A 21,531-nucleotide genomic window follows, 5' to 3' on the forward strand; every position below is an offset into this window, starting at 1 on the left:
CAGGTTCCCGGCCATCCATGGCTTCCATCCAGAGCCTCCGGTCCTCCTCCGACAGTGCCTGCATGGTGATAACCCCTGGCCTGCGGAGAAAGAAAGACATGGATATGAACCCAGGCAGAGAGATCCTGACGAAGGTGAACCTTGAAGAAACACCCATGCCACAGAATGAGAGGTCCCAAGAGCTAACTACAGGAAGAAAGGCACACCCCTAAGCTTTTCTAAGCCATCTTCCAATCTCAGAAAGCAAAGGCATGGTCCCAAATTCCTCTCAATAAGCCCATGTGCCTCAGGAAAGTAGGAAGAAACAGGGAAGACAGCACTCTACTTAGAGGTAAGGGACACAGATAAGACCTTGTTTGTTCCTTGAGATCTTATTCATTCCTGTTCTCCAAAATGCTTAACAGAGTGCTTTACTCCCCATACAAGTACAATAAAGATGTATTCACATGAGTAAATCACTGAACTTGAGATCAAAAGAGGGGGAAACATCCAAGCTGGAGAAATTCTGGTCTCCTCATAGCTAGTTCAATCCTTCTAAACTTCTTTGACAGAGAAGTTTTACAAAGGCTTTGTAATTATGATTATATTAAATGTACAGTATTTTTTAAGTGACTACTTGCCATGTCAGAGGCTAAGTTCTTTACACGCTTTTGTTCTTCACCCTTTTATTAAAATCTGTTTGCTCTTTCAAACTGAGCACAACACCTCCAGAAAGCATGCACACAATATTAATGGTGTTTGTTGAGTTCCCATTAAAGATGACACTCCACTAGAAGAGATTTGTGCCATAGAAATGAATCTGGAGGAAAGCTATGCTCATTAAAGCAGTTCTTTTCTTGGGGTCCACAGATGGATCCCAGAGAGTCCATAAACCACCTTCCCCCTCTACATGTCTGCATATTTTTCTGTAAAAACAATTTAAGCCCTGGCTGGTTTGGCTCAGCGGTTAGAGTGTCAGCCTGCGGTCCAGAGAGACCCGGGTTCAGTTCCCACTAAGGGCGCGTACCTCGGTTGCAGTTTGTCCCCGGCCCTAGTTGGGTTGTGAGGGTAGCAACCACTTGGATGTGTCCCGTTCACATCAATGTTTCTCTCTCTCTCTCTCCCTCCCACTCTATCTGAACAAAAAATGGAAAAATGTCCTTGGGTCAGGATAAAAAAAAAAAATCAAACTATCAGATTGTCAAAGAAGACAGCACCTCAAAAAGTTATAACTTGCTCATGTAAACCCTCATCTTTAAAGTTGGAAAAAACCTAAAGGGGAGGAAGAGGTGCATTGTGGAAGAATAAGATCCTGTTACCGTCATTCCACAGCACTGCTGAGGCTCACAGAGCAGCACAATACTGAGACACACGTGGCTCCACCATGCCCTGAGCACCCCCAGCCCGGGCCCCACAAGCACCAAAGCCTATTCATTCAATCCAGCAATAATCACTGCTCCTGGCTTACTTCCATGCTTCCAATGTATATGCTAGACCTATTTATGTTGAACGTATCTTAAATATCACAAATACTTCTTTTCACTGATCATCCCTCAACATCCCCTAAGAAAAAAATGTTTTCAAAGATATGAACATTTACGTACAGAGAGGTTGGAGATTTGAGGTGCACTGGTGTGAGGTTGTGAATAGGTGAGGTCATGAGTAACTGTGTGTGTGAGTGAGAGAGAGAGAGGGAGAGAGACTGAAGTAGCAGGGGTGAGGGCAGGGGTGTATTGTGGGGGGGGGGGTAAGTGGATAGATGAGATGCTGCATTGAACAGGAGAGGCATTCCCAAGAAGATGGTCATTCCTACGAAGATCATAATGGGCACCAGCACCCTAACACAAACATGACTCAGAAGATATAATAATTCATCTCTCCACCAGCACCTGCCAGGCTTCTTCCTCCTCTTCTCAGAAATTCTCATTCTGAGATGTGAGCACCATTTCCTACCATCAGCCCATTCAGAGTGCCAGACCCACTGGGCGTCTTCGGCTTGCGGGCAGCTACCACTCACAGAGATGACCCTATAGTCTGGGGACAGAGTGAATGAATTATACCCTTCCACCTTTCAAAGAGCTGAGCACAAAAATTTAAGACTTTGAAATCAAAAGGCTACATAGCCACTTCCCACTTCAAAACTCTTGAGTCCTTGGACCTAATCTTTGAATATTAAAGTGTTCCTGGACCACCAACTTTAGAATCAGGCATTACCTTAAAATGGAGACCCCCAACCCAACCCCACCTTACTGAATCTGAACTTCTGCGTTGGGCCTGCAAACTTGTATTTTAACCAGCTCCCTAGATGATCCTGATGTACAGTTAGTTCTGACACCCATGGTCATGGGCTGCCCACCCACCCCCACCTTTTCCTTCCTGTTCTCCCTGCCCTGGAAAGGAAAGACACCCTCTTCTCTACTGGGGGATCACGTAGACAATGTTCTCCAAGTCTTTCCTGCTAGGTGTTCTCCAGCAAACAGTGAGACCACAGTAGTTGCCTAGCATATCAAGATCTCAGGGACCTCACAAATGCCACATCAACTTCATGGCACACAGTGTGGAATTTCCACTCAGGGCCACAAAGAAGAAATTCAGACAAACTCAGAGGCTCTGAAGGTGAGCCACTTGGCCTTAGTAACCAGGAAAATTAAGAGGATCTGTTTTCATTTCAAGAAGAAATATTTAAATACAAGTTCTTTTCTATATGTGGTAGAGAAATTAATAAAGTGCATTTAACACACTTATGTCTAACCCAATCATCGCAAGTTCATATCATTTCCTCTCGGCCTCATGTAAGTACATCTGGATCATAGTGCTTTCTAGGCATTGAGAAAGCAGTCCTCGAGGCTCCAAGTTATTCTTCCTTCATTACAATTTAAACCACTATTACACAACTCTCTTATTTGTGGATTTCCCAGAACCAAGGTAAATGAGTCGACTTTCTTTATTTTGGAATCAAGCAATAACCTTTTATTCATATTTACCCTCCCTCTGGCCCTATTAGCCACCATCCCTTAAAATGAAATAAAAGGAGCACAAGTCTCAGTGATTCTACACATTCCATGTCAGTCCCTGTAAAACAGCACACTTTCATAGGTGGTGTCAACTTACTTCATGTTTGAAATGCATCTGGCTTTTCACAACACAAGTGGAGAGAGAGAAAAGGAGAGAGAAAACTGGCTAGGGGTGAGGGCTGTGGAATGAGGAAGGAAAAATATTACAGACTGAAAGAGAAATGGAGTCAATGATCAGAACTCTTTCTAGTTTGACAAAGAATTATGATCCCATCAAACATAATAGCACTGTGTGACAAGAGCAACACTAGCACTCTAGATAAACTAATTCATTTAATCTTCACAACAATGTCTTGAGGCAGGCATACTCTCATTATCCCATTTGGCAGATGAGAAAAACAAGGCTCAAACAGGTTAGTACCTTCACAGTTACAAAGCCACGTTCTGAACCCAGCAGTATAATGCTTCACCCTTGCACACAGACCATGGTAAAGGTGAAGGCACCGTAGCCCCCAGACAGCTCACATCAGCCACCCAAGTCCTCTGGCATCAAACTGGACTAGGCCCTCCAGCAAGTACCTTAGTGAGCTCCTGCACAGGATCAAATGAGATTAGACAATAAAGAGCCCTGTAAAACCTAGGGTGCTTCATAAATACAAGGGCTCAGAAACACCACCCTAGGCCAATCCAAAACCAAGAATCCAATAGTGTCTGGCTCATTTCCTACAGCATTTTTTGTTCTGCCTCAAAATGCCCAAGAGATGAAAAGGCAACAAGTTTTATAAAAGAACACAGAAAGCATGAATCATAAAAAATATATATGGTTAAATTTCCTTCACTAAAATGAAGAACTTCCATTCATCAAAAGATACCATTAAGAGAGTAAAACGATTAACTACAGAGTAAGACAAGATATTTGTAATTTATATCTCCAAGACTCTTACCCAGAATATGTAAAGAATGCCAACAAATAAGTAACAAAAAATGAATAACCCAACTAATAAAATACATGGAAGATTTGAATGGGCCAAAAAAGAGGACAAACAAATGGCGAACAAGCATAAGAAATTGGGACCAACATGATGACTCATCAGGAACTTGCAATAAAAACCACAATGAACTTTAACAAACACCCTCCCAAAAGGAGTGCAATTGAAGACCACCAACACCAGGTACTGACAAGAATGTAGAGCCACCAGAATTCTCATATATTCTGGTAGAAGAATAATTGATAAAACCAAACAAAACTAGACATATACCCACTCTATGACCTAGCGATTCTACCTCTAGATATATGCACAAGAGAAATGAGTGCACATTTCCACCAAAAGACACATTCGAGAATACTCCCAGCTTTATGTATTATGGCCAACAATTGTGACAACAAAATGAATATCCATCAATAAGAGAATAAATTGTATATTAAACAATGGACCATCACACAATAATAAAAAAGAACCAATTACTGCTATACACAACAACATGAATGACTCTCATAGACGTAATAAGGGAAAGAAGCTGGATACAAAAGACTATAGATGGTATGATTCCATTTCAATGATGTTCAAACACCGGCAAGAGTCATCCACAGTGACAGACATCCACAGAACAGTAATTTTGTCTTGGGGAAGGGGTATGAGCAATAAATGAGGTGTGGACACAGGAAACCTGCTAGGGTGACAGAAGCTTATCTGGGTGTTGCACACAAAGAGGGTTGTGTTGGGGGAGATCATTAAGATATAGACCTGGCCGGTTTGGCTCAGTGGTTAGAGCATTGGCCTGCGGTCCAGAGGGGCCCAGGTTCGGTTCCCGCTAAGGGCACATACCTCGGTTGCAGTTTGTCCCCGGCCCTGGTTGGGTTGTGCTGGTGGCAACCACTTGATGTGTCCCTTTCACATTGATGTTTCTCTCTCTCTCTCTCCCTTCCACTCTATCTGAACAAAAAATGAAAAAAAAAATGTCCTCGGGTGAGGATAAAAAAAAAAAAAAGATATAGACTTAAGCCCTGGCCAGTTTGGCTCAGCAGTTGAAGCATTGGCCTGCAGACCAAAGAGTTGCAGTTCATCCCCAACCCTAGTCAGGGTCGTGCGGGAGACAGCTGGTCGATGTGTCTCTCTCACATCGATGTTTCTCTCTCTCTCTCTCTCTCCCCTCTCTCTTCCTCTCCTCCCCTGTACCCCCAACTCTATCTGAAGATAAATGGAAAAATATCCTCAGGTGAGGATTTAAAAAAAAGATATAGATTTAAGCTTTGGGCATCTTACTATGATTACGCCTCAATTAAAAAAATGTTTGTAAATAACTCAGGCTCAACTAGAGTTGTCCTAACTCTAGTGCTCCCTTGTTATGCAGGCCTAGTGGACAAGTAATTAAACTATGCCATTCTTCTTTAAAATGCAGATAATAAGAGTACCTACTTTATGGAGTTATTGTGAAGGTCAGATAAGAGATGTATAAGGCATTTCAAAGGGTCAGACACACAGTAAATGCTCCCCAAACTAGTTATCACAGGGGCCAATGGGGCAGGATGACAAGTGCAGGGTAGGATCAAAATTATGGAGGGAGATGAGCAGGTGTGTACAGTTTAAAAAGGAAAAGAAAAGAGCTACAGGTACTTCTAATATCCATGACCCCACCCCCAAAACACACACAGACAGCCCTGAAAATCACACCCCTGACACAAAGCCAGCCCGGCCAAGGGCTGGAGTGACACAAGCTCTGACACCACAGCCAGCTCCTTTTCCTTCCTGAGTGAAGCAGCAGAGTGCCCTAGTTCCCTTTTGGAATTAATGCCCGATCATTGATAGGACAAAGAAGGAGTCTTTAGCCAATTCTAGAAAATCTGCCAAGGAGCTCACTGTAGATGAGAAAAGGAACAAATGACTTACAATCCTGTCTAAAGCTCAATCCTAAGAAGATTCTACTTAAGATCCAGTACCTCCTTCTCACTCTGAATCAGTCCTTGGTTAGTGCTCTATGTGGATCAGCTTGAGGATCATGATCAAGGGTCTGTGGTTTTCTCTAAGCTGGCACTCCGCCTACCACACAGGGGCGATGCAGAAAATACTTACTCATCTATCACAAGGAGAACTACTACCCACCACCACCTCTCCTCCAACTCTGGCCTCCAAAAAGAGCCCACAGAAAGCCATACATCATTTAGCAACACATCTCGGAGCTGGGACCACTGACGTCAGCTCAGAGCCTTCTCAGCAGCCAAGAGCAAGCAGAATCACAACCAGCCCCGACTCTAGGGTTACTTGACAGCTTTCCTACTCTAATCTTATTCCTGAATCTGAGTCAACAATAGTGATCTCAGTGGCTTGGCAATTTACCCACTTCCTACTGGACAAGGAAATGCTATTACTAACTCCACCCCACTGAAACAAACACACTCAGTATCTAACAGTACTGTTTTCTAAATAAATCTCCAAAGAGCTGGGGTTTACTCATTCATAAGACTATAAATCTTCTATTGGCAAGAGTTTGTTCTCAGCTTCCATCCACACTACAGTACATTTAAGGGTCAAGTTCAGAGTAAAAGGAGGCCTGAGGCCCCCACAGAAACATATGTTCTCACAGCCTCTGTGTGAAACCTGCCTCACTATGTTTACAGGAAGACAGAGGGAAATGATAAAAGCTTGGAGAAGGGGCTGCCATCCACAGGTGAAAGAGCTGTGCAAGTGACAGGGAAAGGAAGTGGTGCTTTGCCTCTAAAGTGCTCCTGGGAAACTGACTTCTAACAGGTCCTGAACAGGTACGGGTTCAAGATTCAGCAAACATTCATGTACACAAAATAGGGCCAAAGTCAGACAGAATAAACTGGAAGAATAACATCTCTTCCATGTCTAAGAGATTACAGACTCAAATGTCTATAGAGACGGGGTAAGGAAGCAAAATGAATGAAACTGTAAGACATTCTTTACCACCCAAACGAAAATGTTTTACATTAAAACATGCAACCTTTTGTTTTTCGTTTTTCATTTTTACTTTTTGATAGAGACATAGGAACAAAGGAGTATTTTCCCTCTATAAGAAGAACAACAGTGCAAGTACAAGGCAAAGGGACAGCTGTCACTGGTCCTCGTGGTGGGGAAAAACAGGGCATGGTGGGGACTGCAGCCAGGTGAAAAGACCATGCCCCACCTACCACAGGCATCCGCCTTTCAGCTCTACAGATAGCTGATGATACATGGGAAGGCAAGATCAGCACTTACAGTTTTTTCCAATTTTAAAGTATTGCCTCAAATACTACTCAAGCCAAACCAAACTTGCCTATGGGCCATCAGTTTGCACCTTCTGGTGTCTGTGTCTGTCACTCTCTGACTCTCTCTACCTGAGTCCACTCCAGGTTATCACGGCGTGTTATAAAGTCATCTCATGCACTAGGACCAATAACAATGCATGTCTGTGTTCCTGGTTAACCTCAAAGTCAAACACAGCAAAGCATCTCCAGTTCATCAACGAGGAACCTGGGCTACTGTCATCACTCTTTGGGGATAAAAAGTTATGAATGTGCACAAATTATGCATGCTCTGAGAAAAGAAACTATGAAAAATCTGTGTCCATTACAGATCCTTGTGCTTGAGAAGAATATATAATATGCCATGAGGACTTGAGTGGGATCCAGATGAGAGAGACATAAAGTGTGAGTAAAAAAAGAAGTTTCAAACTGGTGGCCCACAAACTGTGGCTAAGATTTACTGAGTTTACCATGGGCCAAGCACTGTGCTAAGGACGTTACGTGCATTATCAGTTATTCCTCACAATAACTGTATGATGTCACTATTATCACTCTACCTCTTTTAAAAAACTGATATTCAGAAATTACTTGCACAACATCACAATGCAAGTAGGTGGCAAAGCCTCAGCTTGAACCCAGTCAGCCTAATTTTAAAAGCAAATCCCACACCTTAACCACAATGTTGTACTGCCCCCACGTGCATGCAGTATATGTCCTGAGATCCAGGCCCAGCCGCTCCTTAAGAGGAAGGAAGCAACGCTCCCTCTACCTCTCTCTCTCTCTCTCTTTCTCTCTCTCTCTCTCTCTCATGCATACCCTTATGACGTTTTTAGAATAGAAGCAGGCTTCTAATTATTTAGAAAGGATCTGATCCTAATGAATAAATGCATCATAACCTATTACAGCCTACAGCACTAACCTCTTGAAAGGAAAGGTCCTAATAAAATAATTAGTACTATAGGATTAATAATGATCTATAGAGTAAATATAGCCAATCACATCAGATCATTCCCTACATCTTTATTTTAAAGGAGACTGAAGTCACAAACCATCAGAAACCCAAACAAAGAAATCTTTGGCACATTAATTTGCATGGTTCTTAAATGAGTTCCTATCACATGCCAGCAATGATGCTAAGCACTGGGGACACAGGAGTAAGCAAATTTTAACACACTACACCAGGAAAAGATACTTGGCTGGGCTGAGAAAGACTCTGGAAGGATGCAAGCAATTACTTGTTACTATTGTCCATAACAATACTAAAATATTCTAATTCAAGAAATCTCCTTGTTCACTTAGGAATATTTTTTTCACTTTTACTATTCTATCTCATGATAAATAAAAAGATACATAAATAGAATTTACTGCCTGAACTGTCTCCCCTCTTCAGATTTATGTAACAGAAAAATGCTAACTTTGATTTTTTTAAAAAATGAACATGTAGAAATTGGAAAACAAACTGGTATTTCAAATCAGTAAAACCCCAAATTTCACTATGCAGATTAAAGAATCAAAATAAGGTTGACTGACTTCACACCACAATCCATTAACCACCACATCTCATTCTTACTTAAACCAGAATCAAACGGCAAATACTAATTATTTTTAAATGTCAATGACAAGTTCAAACTACATGAATTCTAAAAACTCCAAGAACTTCTCAACTAGATTATTTTACAGAATGGCCAAAAAGCAATCCAGAAACTATATTTCCCCCTGCTCTACCCCCACCCAAGTCATGGAAGTCAGAGCAGTATAACACCCTCTGAGGAAGGAAAAAGCCATTTCCTCTCTGAAATGTCATTGGCATTGAGACCAGTGCTCTAATCCAACCAGCAGGAAGGCAAAATCAAATATTATTTCAAACAAGGGGTGAGAAGGGGAGGAGAGGGGAAGTTTGAAACCAGGAAAAATGGATTCATCTGTTGCAAAAGATAAAGGCACACTGCACTGTGAAGGCAAGTAGGACTGCCTGGTTCTCAGCACACATTGGGTAGCCGAAATCACCCCGCTGTTTTCTTCACCATCCTCAAGTACACCGCCTCTGAAGCCAAGAGCCTGGTACTTCAGAAAGCAAAGTAAAATGCAATGTTTACATTTACACAGAAGCTAGATGAACGGTGTGTGGTTGCTTTTGCAGGAAAGTGAGTATGAAATGATCCATCATAAAAGGGTGGAAGGAAGGAATTTCTAGAGAAAGAATGAGTCATTTAAAATACCTTTCCCTTAAGGAGTAATATTTACATGATGATTTCTTTTACAGAAACCTACACACACACACACTCACAAACCATCAACTCCTGTATAAAGGACAGCTAATTTTCAACTGGGCAACTTGTTGTTACTAATGCATATACAAAACTGCCATCTAGAGGTTGAGCACTGAAACAAAGTCTGTTACATAAGATGCTTCTTTTTGGAAAACACAATCATATACTTACACAATCTCACAAAGACAAACAAGTGCATGTACATACACACCACATACCAAGCTGGAAAGCAACAGTATTATTTTAACTTCAAAATTAGCATGGTTTCCTTCCGAGATCATAAAATGGAAGGAGGAGCATAAAACATTTTATATTGTGCAGGATATATACATGTGTGTGTGTACACAATATATACATATTGTGCAGGATATATACATATGTGCAGGATACATACATATATATGTGTGTATATATATACATACACACACACACATATATGTATATATACATACACACACACACACACACAAGTTATCACATACATATTTTGAAACTGAAATCTTCTCTTAGTAGCCCCTTTGTACATATACATTTAATACATTTGTATTCACTCTCAGCTTATAGGTGACTGGAAAATTCATGACACTATAGGAAAAGGAACACAATCAGGATGGGGGAAAAACGGGGCTCAAAGACATACCCATCAAAACTAAGGTTCCCCATAAGTACAATGAAGTCCCAGGTTTTAGAGGAGAGAAAAAATTCAAAGCACCACCTATTCCAACACAGGACTGCATCAGGGATAAATATTAATACATTCCATCTTCAAAACAATCCTGCAAGGTAAGTATGATAAGCCCCATCTCACAGATGTGGTTACACCACTTGCCCAAATGCACATGACTGGTAAGGAGCAGATTCCAAATTCAAACCTGCGGCTGCTTTGATCTTTCACTTGTATCACGCAGCCTGCTGTAAAAACATACTTGAAATAAAGGTTGTGCCATACTAGACGATTTAAATAGGTTTAAATCTTTCTAGCCTCCACTATCCTTACTTTGACCAACCATCTATTTTCCTGGGAGGTTTTGTCCTACCTATATAGACATGCAGATCATGTATGTACTTGCTGAAGTTTTAGTTTAAATAGCAACTAACATGATTAAGCACCTGTAGTCTCTTTCACAACATTTCACTAAGACCCAAAGGAAAAACAATGTAACTCAAAAATTGCATTACCATAAAAAACAAAATTGAGCATCTACATGCACACAGTACTGTATTAAAATCTGTAAGACATGGCCCTGGTCGGTCTGGCTCAGCGGTTAGAGCGTTGGCCTATGGTCCAGATAAACCTGGGTTCGGTTCCCGCTAAGTACCTTGTTTGCAGTTTGTCCCTGGCCCTGGTTGGGTTGTGCAGGTAGCAGCCACTCAATGTGTCCCTTTCACGTCAATGTTTCTCTCTCTCTCTCTTCCTCTCTCTCCCTCCCACTCTATTTGAACAAAAAACAAACAAACAAAAATGTCCTCGGGTGAGGATAAAAAAAAAATCTGTAAGACATGATGTTATTCTGCCTCTGGAAGAAAATTACCTGAGACTGATATTTAGAAATGAACAGAGATATATAAAACATGCCTAATTAAACAGCCAGCCAACCAATACTAAGTAAAGCTCATATACTGTGCAAGTACACAGGACATGGTGGGGAGACCAAGACAGTGGGTGTGACATGCCTCACTGGGACTGGTCCAGAGGAAAGCAGTCTCTCTTTACCTATTAGTGCAACACTTGCAAAAGGAGGACTTCAAATTTGGCTTGAAAGAAAAATCATGTGATGACTTTTAAGACACAAAGTCCAATAGATTCATAGTGCCTCATTAAACTTTATATCTCCACTGTCCATAGAGTCTCTGGCATAAATTTATGCTAAATAAATGAAGAAGGGAAGTGGGGAGGGAGGGAGTGAAGGAGGGAGGAAGATGAACTCAGGTATTCTAGTCATACCATCATTTTCTGTAAAAGAGTAAGGTCCCTCTGTTACATTTCCACCATTGTAATTGCATGAATGTGTATGTACGGTACGGGGGAGAGGTGCATTCTACACTCAAAGGTAAGTTCCATGAAGGCAAGAACTACGCTTGTCTTGGTCCCTATTACACCAGGAGCACAAGTATCCTTTGCTGCCACCTCTGGAGAGTGCCACCGCTGGAGACGTGGCATTTAACACTCCACATATCTCCAAACGTATGAACTTCTGTTGGAGGCTGCTAGCCCTGGAAAAAATACAGCATTCTAATGGTTTCCTTTCCCCAAGTATAAACACTGCCCCTCAAGAGGCTACGTTGATTCAGTGCATCAAAAGAAGCCTTTTGTTTCTATTATTTTCCATATGGTTTAGTGGCCCCTCCTGGAAAACATTTGGGAGAAAACAACCATGTGGCACTTACATCTGTGAGACATTTCTTAAAAATAAACAAATCCAGGGATGTTGGGAGATGACTACCACCAGGATCCTTTTGCTTAAACAAATATTTTCCCTATGTTTGCTGATTAATTTCTGTAAGATGCTGCATGGTGGAGTTAATCATTTAAAGTGACTAAAGATAGACACTGGCAAGTATTTGCAATTCACGTGCCACTACCGCTAATTCACGTGCTGCTTTTAGATGAAGTCCATTTAAAAAAAATTATTTTCAATTACAGTTGACATTCAATATTATTTTATATTAGTTTCAGGTGTACAGCATAGTGGTTAGACAATTATGTAATTTACGAGTGATCCCCACGATAGATGTCTCTTTTTCACTCAGGAATTTTACTCCAAACTCTCTCCAAAAGAAATGACACACTTTCAGGGGGAAAAAAAAGATAAATCTCTGCCTTGGCTGGTTTAGTTCAGCGGTTAGAGGATCAGCCTGCAGAATAAAGAATCCTGGGTTTGGTTCCCGCTAAGGACACATGCTTCGGTTGCAGTTTGTCCCCGACCCCGGTTGGGGTCATGGCGGTGGCAACCAGTGGATGTGTCTCTCTCACGTCGATACTTCTCTCTCTCTCTCTCTTCCTCCCTATCTGAAGATAAATGCAAAAATGTCCTCGGGTGAGGATAAAAAAAAAAAAGATAAACCTCCAAATGCCCTTTGCTATCTATTAGAAGTGGCTAGCTCTGGGAGGGATACTTTCCCTAGTCAGAAAGGTTTTTAAGTGTCGAAACACTAAATTGCATAGAAAATAAAAAACGCAAGTATTACAACAGAACTATCTACTCATGTCCTGCTTATTAAAAGGAGATTGATTTAGCAGCCTCATGCTGCACCCCTGATTTCATGCCAAAGGAAGAAGAGGCAGCAACTTAGAAGAAACCGACTTCCCAAACCTGCTCAGCATGTTGAATGTGACACATTTACTCTCAGCATATAATTGGGACTTACAAAGCTTTTATGGGAATAGTAAATGGAGAAGGTGGTATGAACTGTTGACAAGGGTAGAAATGAGGATGAAGAAACCATGGTGAATTTTAATTGTCTAAAAAGCAAATGTCTACAACTTCTGGGGAAACATCTGAAGCAGAAAATATTTCAGCTTCAAAAAGCATCACAGAGCTCGCATCCTGTCTAACCAAGAACTGCAATGCAAGGCATGTCCTCTTCCAAACAGCCATGTGAACAAACGGTCATCTCTAGGAACCAGACATTTAACCAGCATCTAACAACTGGCTCCACTTCCAAACAAACACATTTTCTTAATCTCTTTCACGGAGGCCAACAATATGAATTCTCTTAAATTCCACTCTTGGATAGAAAAAAAAGAAGTCTACAAGAGCTTAAAGCATCCTGATTTAAGATGTTTAAAATTAAGAATAAGCAATTCTAATTTGAGGCACACTTTTTGCAATACCCACTGGCTACCCCAAATTCAACAACCCTTCCCCATCACCTTCCCTTCTCATATCCCAGATACGATAAAAGCCTGGGATATTTTCTTTTCTTTACAATTATATTTATTTCTCTATATTTAGAGTATAGTCTTATGAAATATCAAGTCTGATAAGCAATTAATAATAAATAATAACAGCTAATACTTGAGCATTTATTATTTGCCACTCTGCCAAGTATTTTTTAAAATAATTGTTCTTTATTGATTTTAGAGAGAGAAAAGGAGAGACAGAGATAGAAACATCGATGAGAGAGAACATCGACTGACTGCCTTCTGCACGCCCCCTCACTGGGGATCGAGCCCACAACCTGGGCATGTGCCCTGACCGGGAGATGAACCAGCAACCTCTTGGTGCGTGGGCCGATGCTCAAGCAGTGAGCCACACTGGCTAGGCCCTGCCAAGTATTTTTATATGCATTTTCTTCTTGAATGCTTACAATTCTAGGAACTAGGTACGATTACCATCTTCATTTTTCCAGATAAGAAAATTAAGGACCTGAGAGATTAAGTAACTTGCCCAAAATCACATGGCTACTAAACAAAGTCAAAATTTAGATCTAGATTGCCTGACTAGAGAGCCAAAGTTGTAAAGACTAAACTGCTAAAGAGACACAGTTAGTTCCCAAGAACTTCTCATTTAGGCCAGAGGGCATGTTCTCTGCATGAGAGTTCTAGCAGCTTCCAGCAGCCACAGTGCAGACAGACATCACAGTACAAGGAGGCATTCCACACCTGCCCACATGCAGAGGAGCACACCCAGGTGGCACTCAGTTTCTGGATCCTCTAGAGTTGGGGCTGAGTGGCCACAGGTTAATGTCCCAAGGAGGGTAAAAGTACTGGCTTAACAAAATGGCTGGTAAAGGGGAGAAATTAGGTGGTATTACATAAGAATCCTTCTGGGCTTTAAGGATCTTCCCGCTAGCACTGCTGATCTTGAACAGACAGCTCAAATAAGCTGAACACGTGGCTTTCATTGAAAGAATTAACCTGTTGCCAAGTAAAATGTCTCTAAGAATTGGAATGTTGTCAAACTAGCTTAACACCACAAAATGGTACAACTTAATGAGACTCTATAAATCTTGAGGAATACAACACCAAGTTCTCTCTTCAAAGACTATGATTTCACAAGTGGGTTGCTGTGTTTCCTGGGTAAACACACATACACACACACACACACACACACACACACACACACAGTGGTAGGTGAAATGCAGTAACTAAAAGCTGTCTTTTTTTAATTGAGGAGAATGTCTTCCACCCTCCCCTTTATACAATTCCTTTTGAATTATTTTATTAAAATTTTAAAATTAAGCATTTTTAAAGTAAAAAAATCTCACATAGCTGATACAGTCATGCTAAATAGTTGATTTTATTTAAACATCGATTTAATAACCTGAGACACATAATGCACATCCCTGAGATAAGAAGCCCTCGCACTTAAATAAAACCAACCAACCAGCAGCTCAGTGGAACCTAAAACAGTGGGAATGTGGACTGATCCTTAAAAATCAGTAACGAACCTGGGGTCTATTCCCAACTGAATCTCAATAGAAGGATGAAGAAGGGAAAGAGAGGGAGAAACCAAAAATTTTGACTGAATGGAAAAGACAAGAAATCCAAATCCAGTAGTATTTGTTCCTGGGAAAAGTGTGACAGCTACTCACCTGTCTACTGCTTCTACATCAAAGCAAAACCTCTTCTCGATCGAGTCTGTTTTCCGCCGTGTGCAGGACTTCAGGGTGACTGACTCGTCTTCTCCCTGTTGGGAACACATAGACTATTAAGATGAGGCCAGAATATGGGCCCTCTTCTCTCCAGGACAAACATGCCACATGAACAGGAGTGCTCATTTCCTCTTCTCAAGATTGAGTGTTCTTGACCACAGGAGGTAAAAGGCTGATCATAAACCTTCAGGCAGCTAAAAATTTGTCAACCATGTTCTACTTGGAGCCAAATGTCTTTGTTACTGGCAGATGACAATGGTCCAGCATCAACCCATATTACACTAAACTCCTGTTGATATAGTTTTAAATAGGCTTAATTTGTAAGTTTGATACAAGTCAAAACAAGATGACCTTGGGTTTCCTCCCAACTCAGCTTCTCAGATCCTGGTTCAGTTGTTACTGCTAAGGAATATCTTCCTGGGCCAGGTCAAGTACCCTCACACGTGTTCACACAGTACCTCTGTGAACATGTACCTCTCCCTTCCTCAGAGCACTAATCACAGCTAAAATTTTCCGTGGATATGAGCAATGATTCAAATAACCTGTCTCTCTTCATGGGACTCAAAGCTCTCTGAGGAAAGGGGTTGTGTCTGTTTTTGCTTACTCTTGTGTCCCCATAACCTAAACAGGCCGGGGAACAGAGTAGGTATTCAACAAATGTTTTAACAGCTATATTGAGGTATAACTAATACGTAATAAGTTGCACATGTTTAAAGTGCACAATTTATGAGTTTTGACATTTGTATACATCCATGAAATCCTAACCACAATTAACATTTCTATCACCCCCAAAAGTTTCCCGTTGTCCCTTTGGAATCCATCCCTCCACCCAGCAAGCACTAAATCTGCTCTCTGCCACTATAGATAAGTTTGCATATTCTATAACCATATAGAAATGGAATGCCCTTTTATGTCTGACTATCCTTCTGCGATTCATTTATGTTGTTATATGCATCAGGAGTTTATTTTTTCTAATTGCTGAGTAATACCCCACTGTACAAATGAAATGCAAGTTTTATCATATAGCACTAATTTCTTCCCTTTCTGTCATATAGGAATTTGTTAAGGTTACTCTTTCTTCTGCCTCTTCCAATCTTTTCTTTTTTTAAACTGGGGGAAAGTGAGCAAACTTGCCTAGTTCGTTGAACTAATAGGCAATGTGACCATGTACAGTAAAACTAACCATGCACTAGTATCAAAATAGCACATAAAACACAGAAGACCTAGGAAGAGACAGTTTATATTCACAGCCTTAAATCTATTGTTTTTTTTACTGAATAGCTTAGATTAAGTTCTCAGGCTGAGAAGTGCTCCTTCTACAATGTGTAAGTGTGTGAGTATAAATGCACAAACCCAGGAGATTCTGACCATGTTGATGTATAACTATTATTTCAGATTGAATGGCCATGGACCAGCTTCTACTTTGAAAGCTTATGGGGAGGTGTCCCTGGTAAATGGGAGGGAACGGGGGGGGGGGGGGCTATAAAATACTGTCAAATATAAGAATAAAGAAGATTCTGTTTTAAGGATGACCATATCATATCAAGAAAAAAACCTATAAAGATGATCTGTTCAACTACTGATGATTTTAAAAATTGGGGGATACAGATAATAATCACTTAAATAAATAAATGAAAAGTTACTACTGTAACAACCACTATAGAACAAAAGGCAGGTGTGTGACAAAAGCCTAAATAAAGGGGATTTGACCTGGTCAGGAAGGTCAGCAAAGGCTTTCTTGGGCTGGGGACTTGAAGGATTCATGAGATAAGACCAGGAGAACAGCATGAGGGATGGAAAAGAGCAGGTGGAAAAGCCCTGTGGTCAGTCCTTGGATCCCTGAAGGAACTCAAGGGAAGCTAGTGTAGCTAGAATTCCAGAGCAAGAGGAAAAGTGGAATGAGAAAGGGTTTGAGGGATGCAGGAGCAAGATCATGCAGACTGTGGTCTATATCCCGAGAGCAGTGGGAAAATAATGGAAGATTTCAAGAAAGGAAAAAAACAGGGTCAGCTTTGGGCTGCTGCAGAATAGCAAACAGAGAGGTGCCTCATCTCAGACGATAGGATGCATGAAAGTCACTTTCACTACACAAAAGGGCTGGTCTCCAAGAGGATGGAGCACATCTCCTGGCCTGAAGCTAACAGAATAGCAGGTACTTCTAAAAGAACATGATCCAAATGAAAGGGACAGTGAAGGGTGGGGCAAAAGCATGTTAAGAAGAGAAAACACCCTATAATCTATGTTAAGTCTATCTCTAGCTCTTAGGAAAGCTTTGTATAGACATATACACAAAGACATCACATGATCCTCCTATATAAATTAAGAAGACGGCACCTCTAGACAGCCAGTCTTCATGTATCTTTCACCCTAAAGCTAAGAAAACAGAGCCATGCCCTGGAAAGCTATTTACTTGTACATATGTTATACATTATTATTAATATAAAAATATGTAATAACTTATATATTATATGTAATAATATATTGTCAAATAATAAGTAATTATATATTATTATTATTGTTATAGGCCTCAGAACAGGCGACAAAGACCCCAGAATCAGGGTGTGAGTACTGGCTCTATCACTCATTAGGTGTATGGCCTTAGAAACCATTTTCTCTCTCTGAACTTCAATTTTGTCTTTTGTAAAGGAGGAAAACTGGATCAAACAGGGATAATACAGGACAATAAAAGAACTTACTAAGAAAGATATAAGATGTCATATAAACACAAAGAATTATTGTTAGGAAAATTATTATAATATCAAGCCCCTAAGATAGTGCTCATTACATATCCAGCTCTCCCAAGAAGTTCACATACACTGATTCACATAAACCTAACAACTGAATGAGGTGTTTACTATTATCTCACTGAAGTCTGAGGAGTCCCAAACATCCACCATAATTGGTCTCTGCCCTTCACTTTCAAGTGTAATAAGAAGTAGAAAAAATACAAGAGCTCTTCATTAAAGGTTTAAGAAGCACAAGATAAAAAGCTCCACAATAGCCCTGGCCGGTTTGGCTCAGCGGTTAGAGCGTCGGCCTGCAGTCCTGAGAGACCCGGGTTCGGTTCCCGCTAAGGGCATGTGCCTCGGTTGCAGTTTGTCCCCGGCCCTGGTTGGTTGTGCGGGTGGCAGCCACTCAATGTGTCCCTTTCACGTTGATGTTTCTCTCTCTCTCTCTCTCTCTCTCTGTCTCTGTCTCTGTCTCTCTCTCTCTCCCTCCCACTCTACCTGAACAAAAAATGGAAAAATGTCCTCGGGTGAGGATAAAAAAAAAAAAAAAAAAAAAAGCTCCACAATACAGATGTGAGAGAATGATGCGGTGAAGCTAATTTCCAGAAGGACTAAGAATAGGAAAAGGACTATGACTCGACCCAAGGAAGGCAGGCCTGACTCTATTTCCATTCATGAATACCAGGGGATACCTTGATAACATAGATTTTTAAGTATTCCTTCTAACTCTATAACTTCTCTATGTTTTGATACTGTGACATCTGTTTTCTTGAGATTATTTACATGGCAAACACATCCCTAACAAGAAACATTAAAAGAGCTTTGGCTTTTTTTTTGCTTTGATACAGGGAAGGACTAGAGATGCTGATAAACTACTGTGTTGTGAATTAATAGGGAGGGGGGACAGGAAGGAAAATTGGAAGTGGTAGAGGGCAAGGGGGCAGCATGATGGAATAGCTAACAGTAATGATAACAGCATCTAACATTGTTGACCCAGGCAGTCTAATTTAAAAGCCAGTGTTCTTAGCCTCTACAATGGAATGCCCACACATGTGAAATCTCAACGTGTTGCACAAAAATGTACCACAGAGAGGATCAGGGTTGGAATACTGAAGAGGACTAATTTATCAACAAGTCAGACACAGCTGAAAAATTACTTAAACTAAAGATAGAACCAGAGACATCAGAACAAAGTCCAGAGATTCAAAGAGATGAAAAATATAAATATTTTTACTGAAAATATTTAAATATCTCCAGAAGAAGATCATAGAAATAATGAGGCGGCGGCAAAATTCAAAGTGATAATCAGTGGGAATTATCCAAAGTTACTAGAAATCAACCCTCAAACCTAGAAAGGTCAAAAACTCCCCAGAACAACAGATTGAAAAAAATAAAATAAAGGATGTACATAGGACCATCATAATGAAATGCAGAATACCATAAAGAAGAAGGAAGGAGGAGGAAGAAGAATAGGAAAGAGGTTAAGAGCAGCTAGAGAGAAAAGACATCACCTAAAAAGGAAAAGCGTGCAATGAGTATGCCCTGAGGAAAGGAGAAGCCTTGGAGCACAGCAAGGAGCTCCCAACAGCAGTGACCCACGGAGCCTGATGCAGCCTGACCGAGTCTTCCAAACATGGCCACAAGAACATCTTCCATCCCACACACTCTTCAAACAGTGTGATTCTGATACTACCCCTCCCGTTGAAAGGCAGGGTGTGCATACTCTCCCACTGAAATGGGATGAGCTTGGGTGGGCTTTTGTAACAGTTTCAACAAACAGGACAAAAGTAAGGTGGTAAGACTTCTAAGGGTAGGTCATTAAAAAGCACTGCAGTCTCTGCATCTGTTGCTGAAATATTCCCTCTTGAAACGTTTAGGTGCCCAGCAGCCACCATGCTGTGAGGAAGCCCAAACTAGCCCACATAGAGAGACCAGATAGACAGGCCCTGAGAATATAAAGAGGGAAGAGAAGCAGAGAGAAGGAGATCAGGAGAAAGGAAGGAGGCTATTCTTACCAGCCTTAAACTGCTTCAGACCCCCATTGTTCTAGTATAGTCACCATCTGATTAGAGCTGCATGAAAAACCCCGAGCCCAAACCACCCAACCAAATAAATGCTCACCAAATTCCTGACCCACAGAAACTGTGAGAAATACTAAGATGATTGGTATTATATTAAAAGTTTCTAAGTTTTGGATGATCTGTTACATAGCAATAGGTAACTGGAACATCTAAAGTGCCAAGTGACAGCCCTGGCCAGTTTGGCTCAGCAGTAGAGTGTCAGCTCGCGGACCAAGGAGTCAAGGGTTTGATTCCAGTCAAGGACACATACCTCGGTTGCAGTTTATCCCCGGCACTGGTCAGGGTTGTGCAGGAGGCAACCAGTCAATGTTTCTCTCTCTCCCCCTCTCTATCTGAAGATAAATAGAAAAATATCCTCGAATGAGAATTAAAAAATAAAGTGCCAACTGACAGCCTAAAGGTATCAAGTGAGATTGATGTGAAGCAGTTTCACAGGGTGAGGTCATCCAAGAATTTCTAGCATCTAAACGCATTTGACACACTTAATACTGCATTTATGTGAAATATAAAAATCTTTCTTAGTTGTAATCTCTAATATAACTTAGAGCTAAGAATAATCATTTTGTTTTCATTACTTTTTAGGGTACTATGCCTCCTGGAACTAGTGTATAAAAATTTAAAAAATTAGCCCTGGCCAGTTTGGCTCAACGGTTGGAGCATTGGCCTGCAGACTAGAGTCCCGGGTTCGGTTCCTGCTAGGGGCACGTACAAAAAAAAATTTCTTAAATTAGAGTGAAACACTAGAGATGTTACTTTATACATACATTATAATTATTTGTTAGCCAAGCAAATCAAGCATGAAATTTTTAAAAATTAACTCACCCCCTTTCCTCCTGACTTTTGGTCAAATGGTACCATGGTGATTTGTTTGGAATCCCGCTGATATGTACAGTAGTGCTTCACCCAAGAAGTTCCAAAGTGACCTGCAAAGTAACATTTCTCATAAAACATCTATGTATGTCCACTACATGCCAGGAAGACACATAACCCATAATCCACAGTGCTCACCTACCCTTAGCTTGTTTTTAGGGGTAATATATTCTCCACACCAGCTAGACTAGAACAGGCAGAAATCTGATCCCACAGGCTGGAAATGGAACCTACCCAAGGCTTTCCCCAGAGACCAAGGAAAACTGTTTCCTACTAATTGCTACATCCAATGGGTCTTAAATGTAAGGGAAATAGAAGTTCCCTGGGGAAATTCATTCACTTTCCCATCAATCTCCATTTGAAGTTTCCTGTTTCTCCCCTGACAGGAGTAAGATGGTTGAGGAACAGACCCAAAAAGGCTCCTCAAAGTGCTTGTCACCATTCCCATCTGATGCGATGACTTCATGCTTCCCACACAGCTGCTCTGTGATTGTGTGCACAGACATACAGAGACTCTGACCTACCTCCAAGCCCCTAATCTTCACTATAACAGATCTAAAGAAGATCTGAGAAGCAGACAGAGAAAACACAGACACCAGAGTTATAGAATGGAAGTAACTGTAAATACCCAAAAGTCCCTTGAGGGACTCTGTCCCTCAAGATTATCCCTCAGGAAAGAGGGAGATGACCTGTAGTCAAAGTCTGATTAAGTCTCTGATTTTACCCAGTGCTTGGACAATTACTTCA

The 21,531-nt window shown here is 41.0% G+C and overlaps 1 protein-coding gene across 5 annotated transcripts in view; it reads right to left on the bottom strand.

Moving 5' to 3' along the window:
* Positions 1-21,531, bottom strand: part of ARHGAP26 (Rho GTPase activating protein 26) — a 443,756-nt gene that overhangs the window by 278,331 nt on the left and 143,894 nt on the right. For all 5 annotated transcript variants that reach the window (XM_036281726.1, XM_036281724.1, XM_036281725.1 and 2 more), the window contains exons 9-11: positions 20,737-20,837; positions 15,045-15,139; positions 2-80 (exon numbers count right to left, since the gene is read on the bottom strand). In XM_036281726.1, the coding sequence (XP_036137619.1) occupies positions 2-80; positions 15,045-15,139; positions 20,737-20,837 (275 nt within the window). The remainder of the gene's footprint in view (position 1; positions 81-15,044; positions 15,140-20,736; positions 20,838-21,531) is intronic.

This window comes from Molossus molossus, unplaced genomic scaffold (assembly GCF_014108415.1).
Source record: "Molossus molossus isolate mMolMol1 unplaced genomic scaffold, mMolMol1.p scaffold_m16_p_4, whole genome shotgun sequence".
In the NCBI taxonomy this organism is placed as follows: domain Eukaryota; kingdom Metazoa; phylum Chordata; class Mammalia; order Chiroptera; family Molossidae; genus Molossus; species Molossus molossus.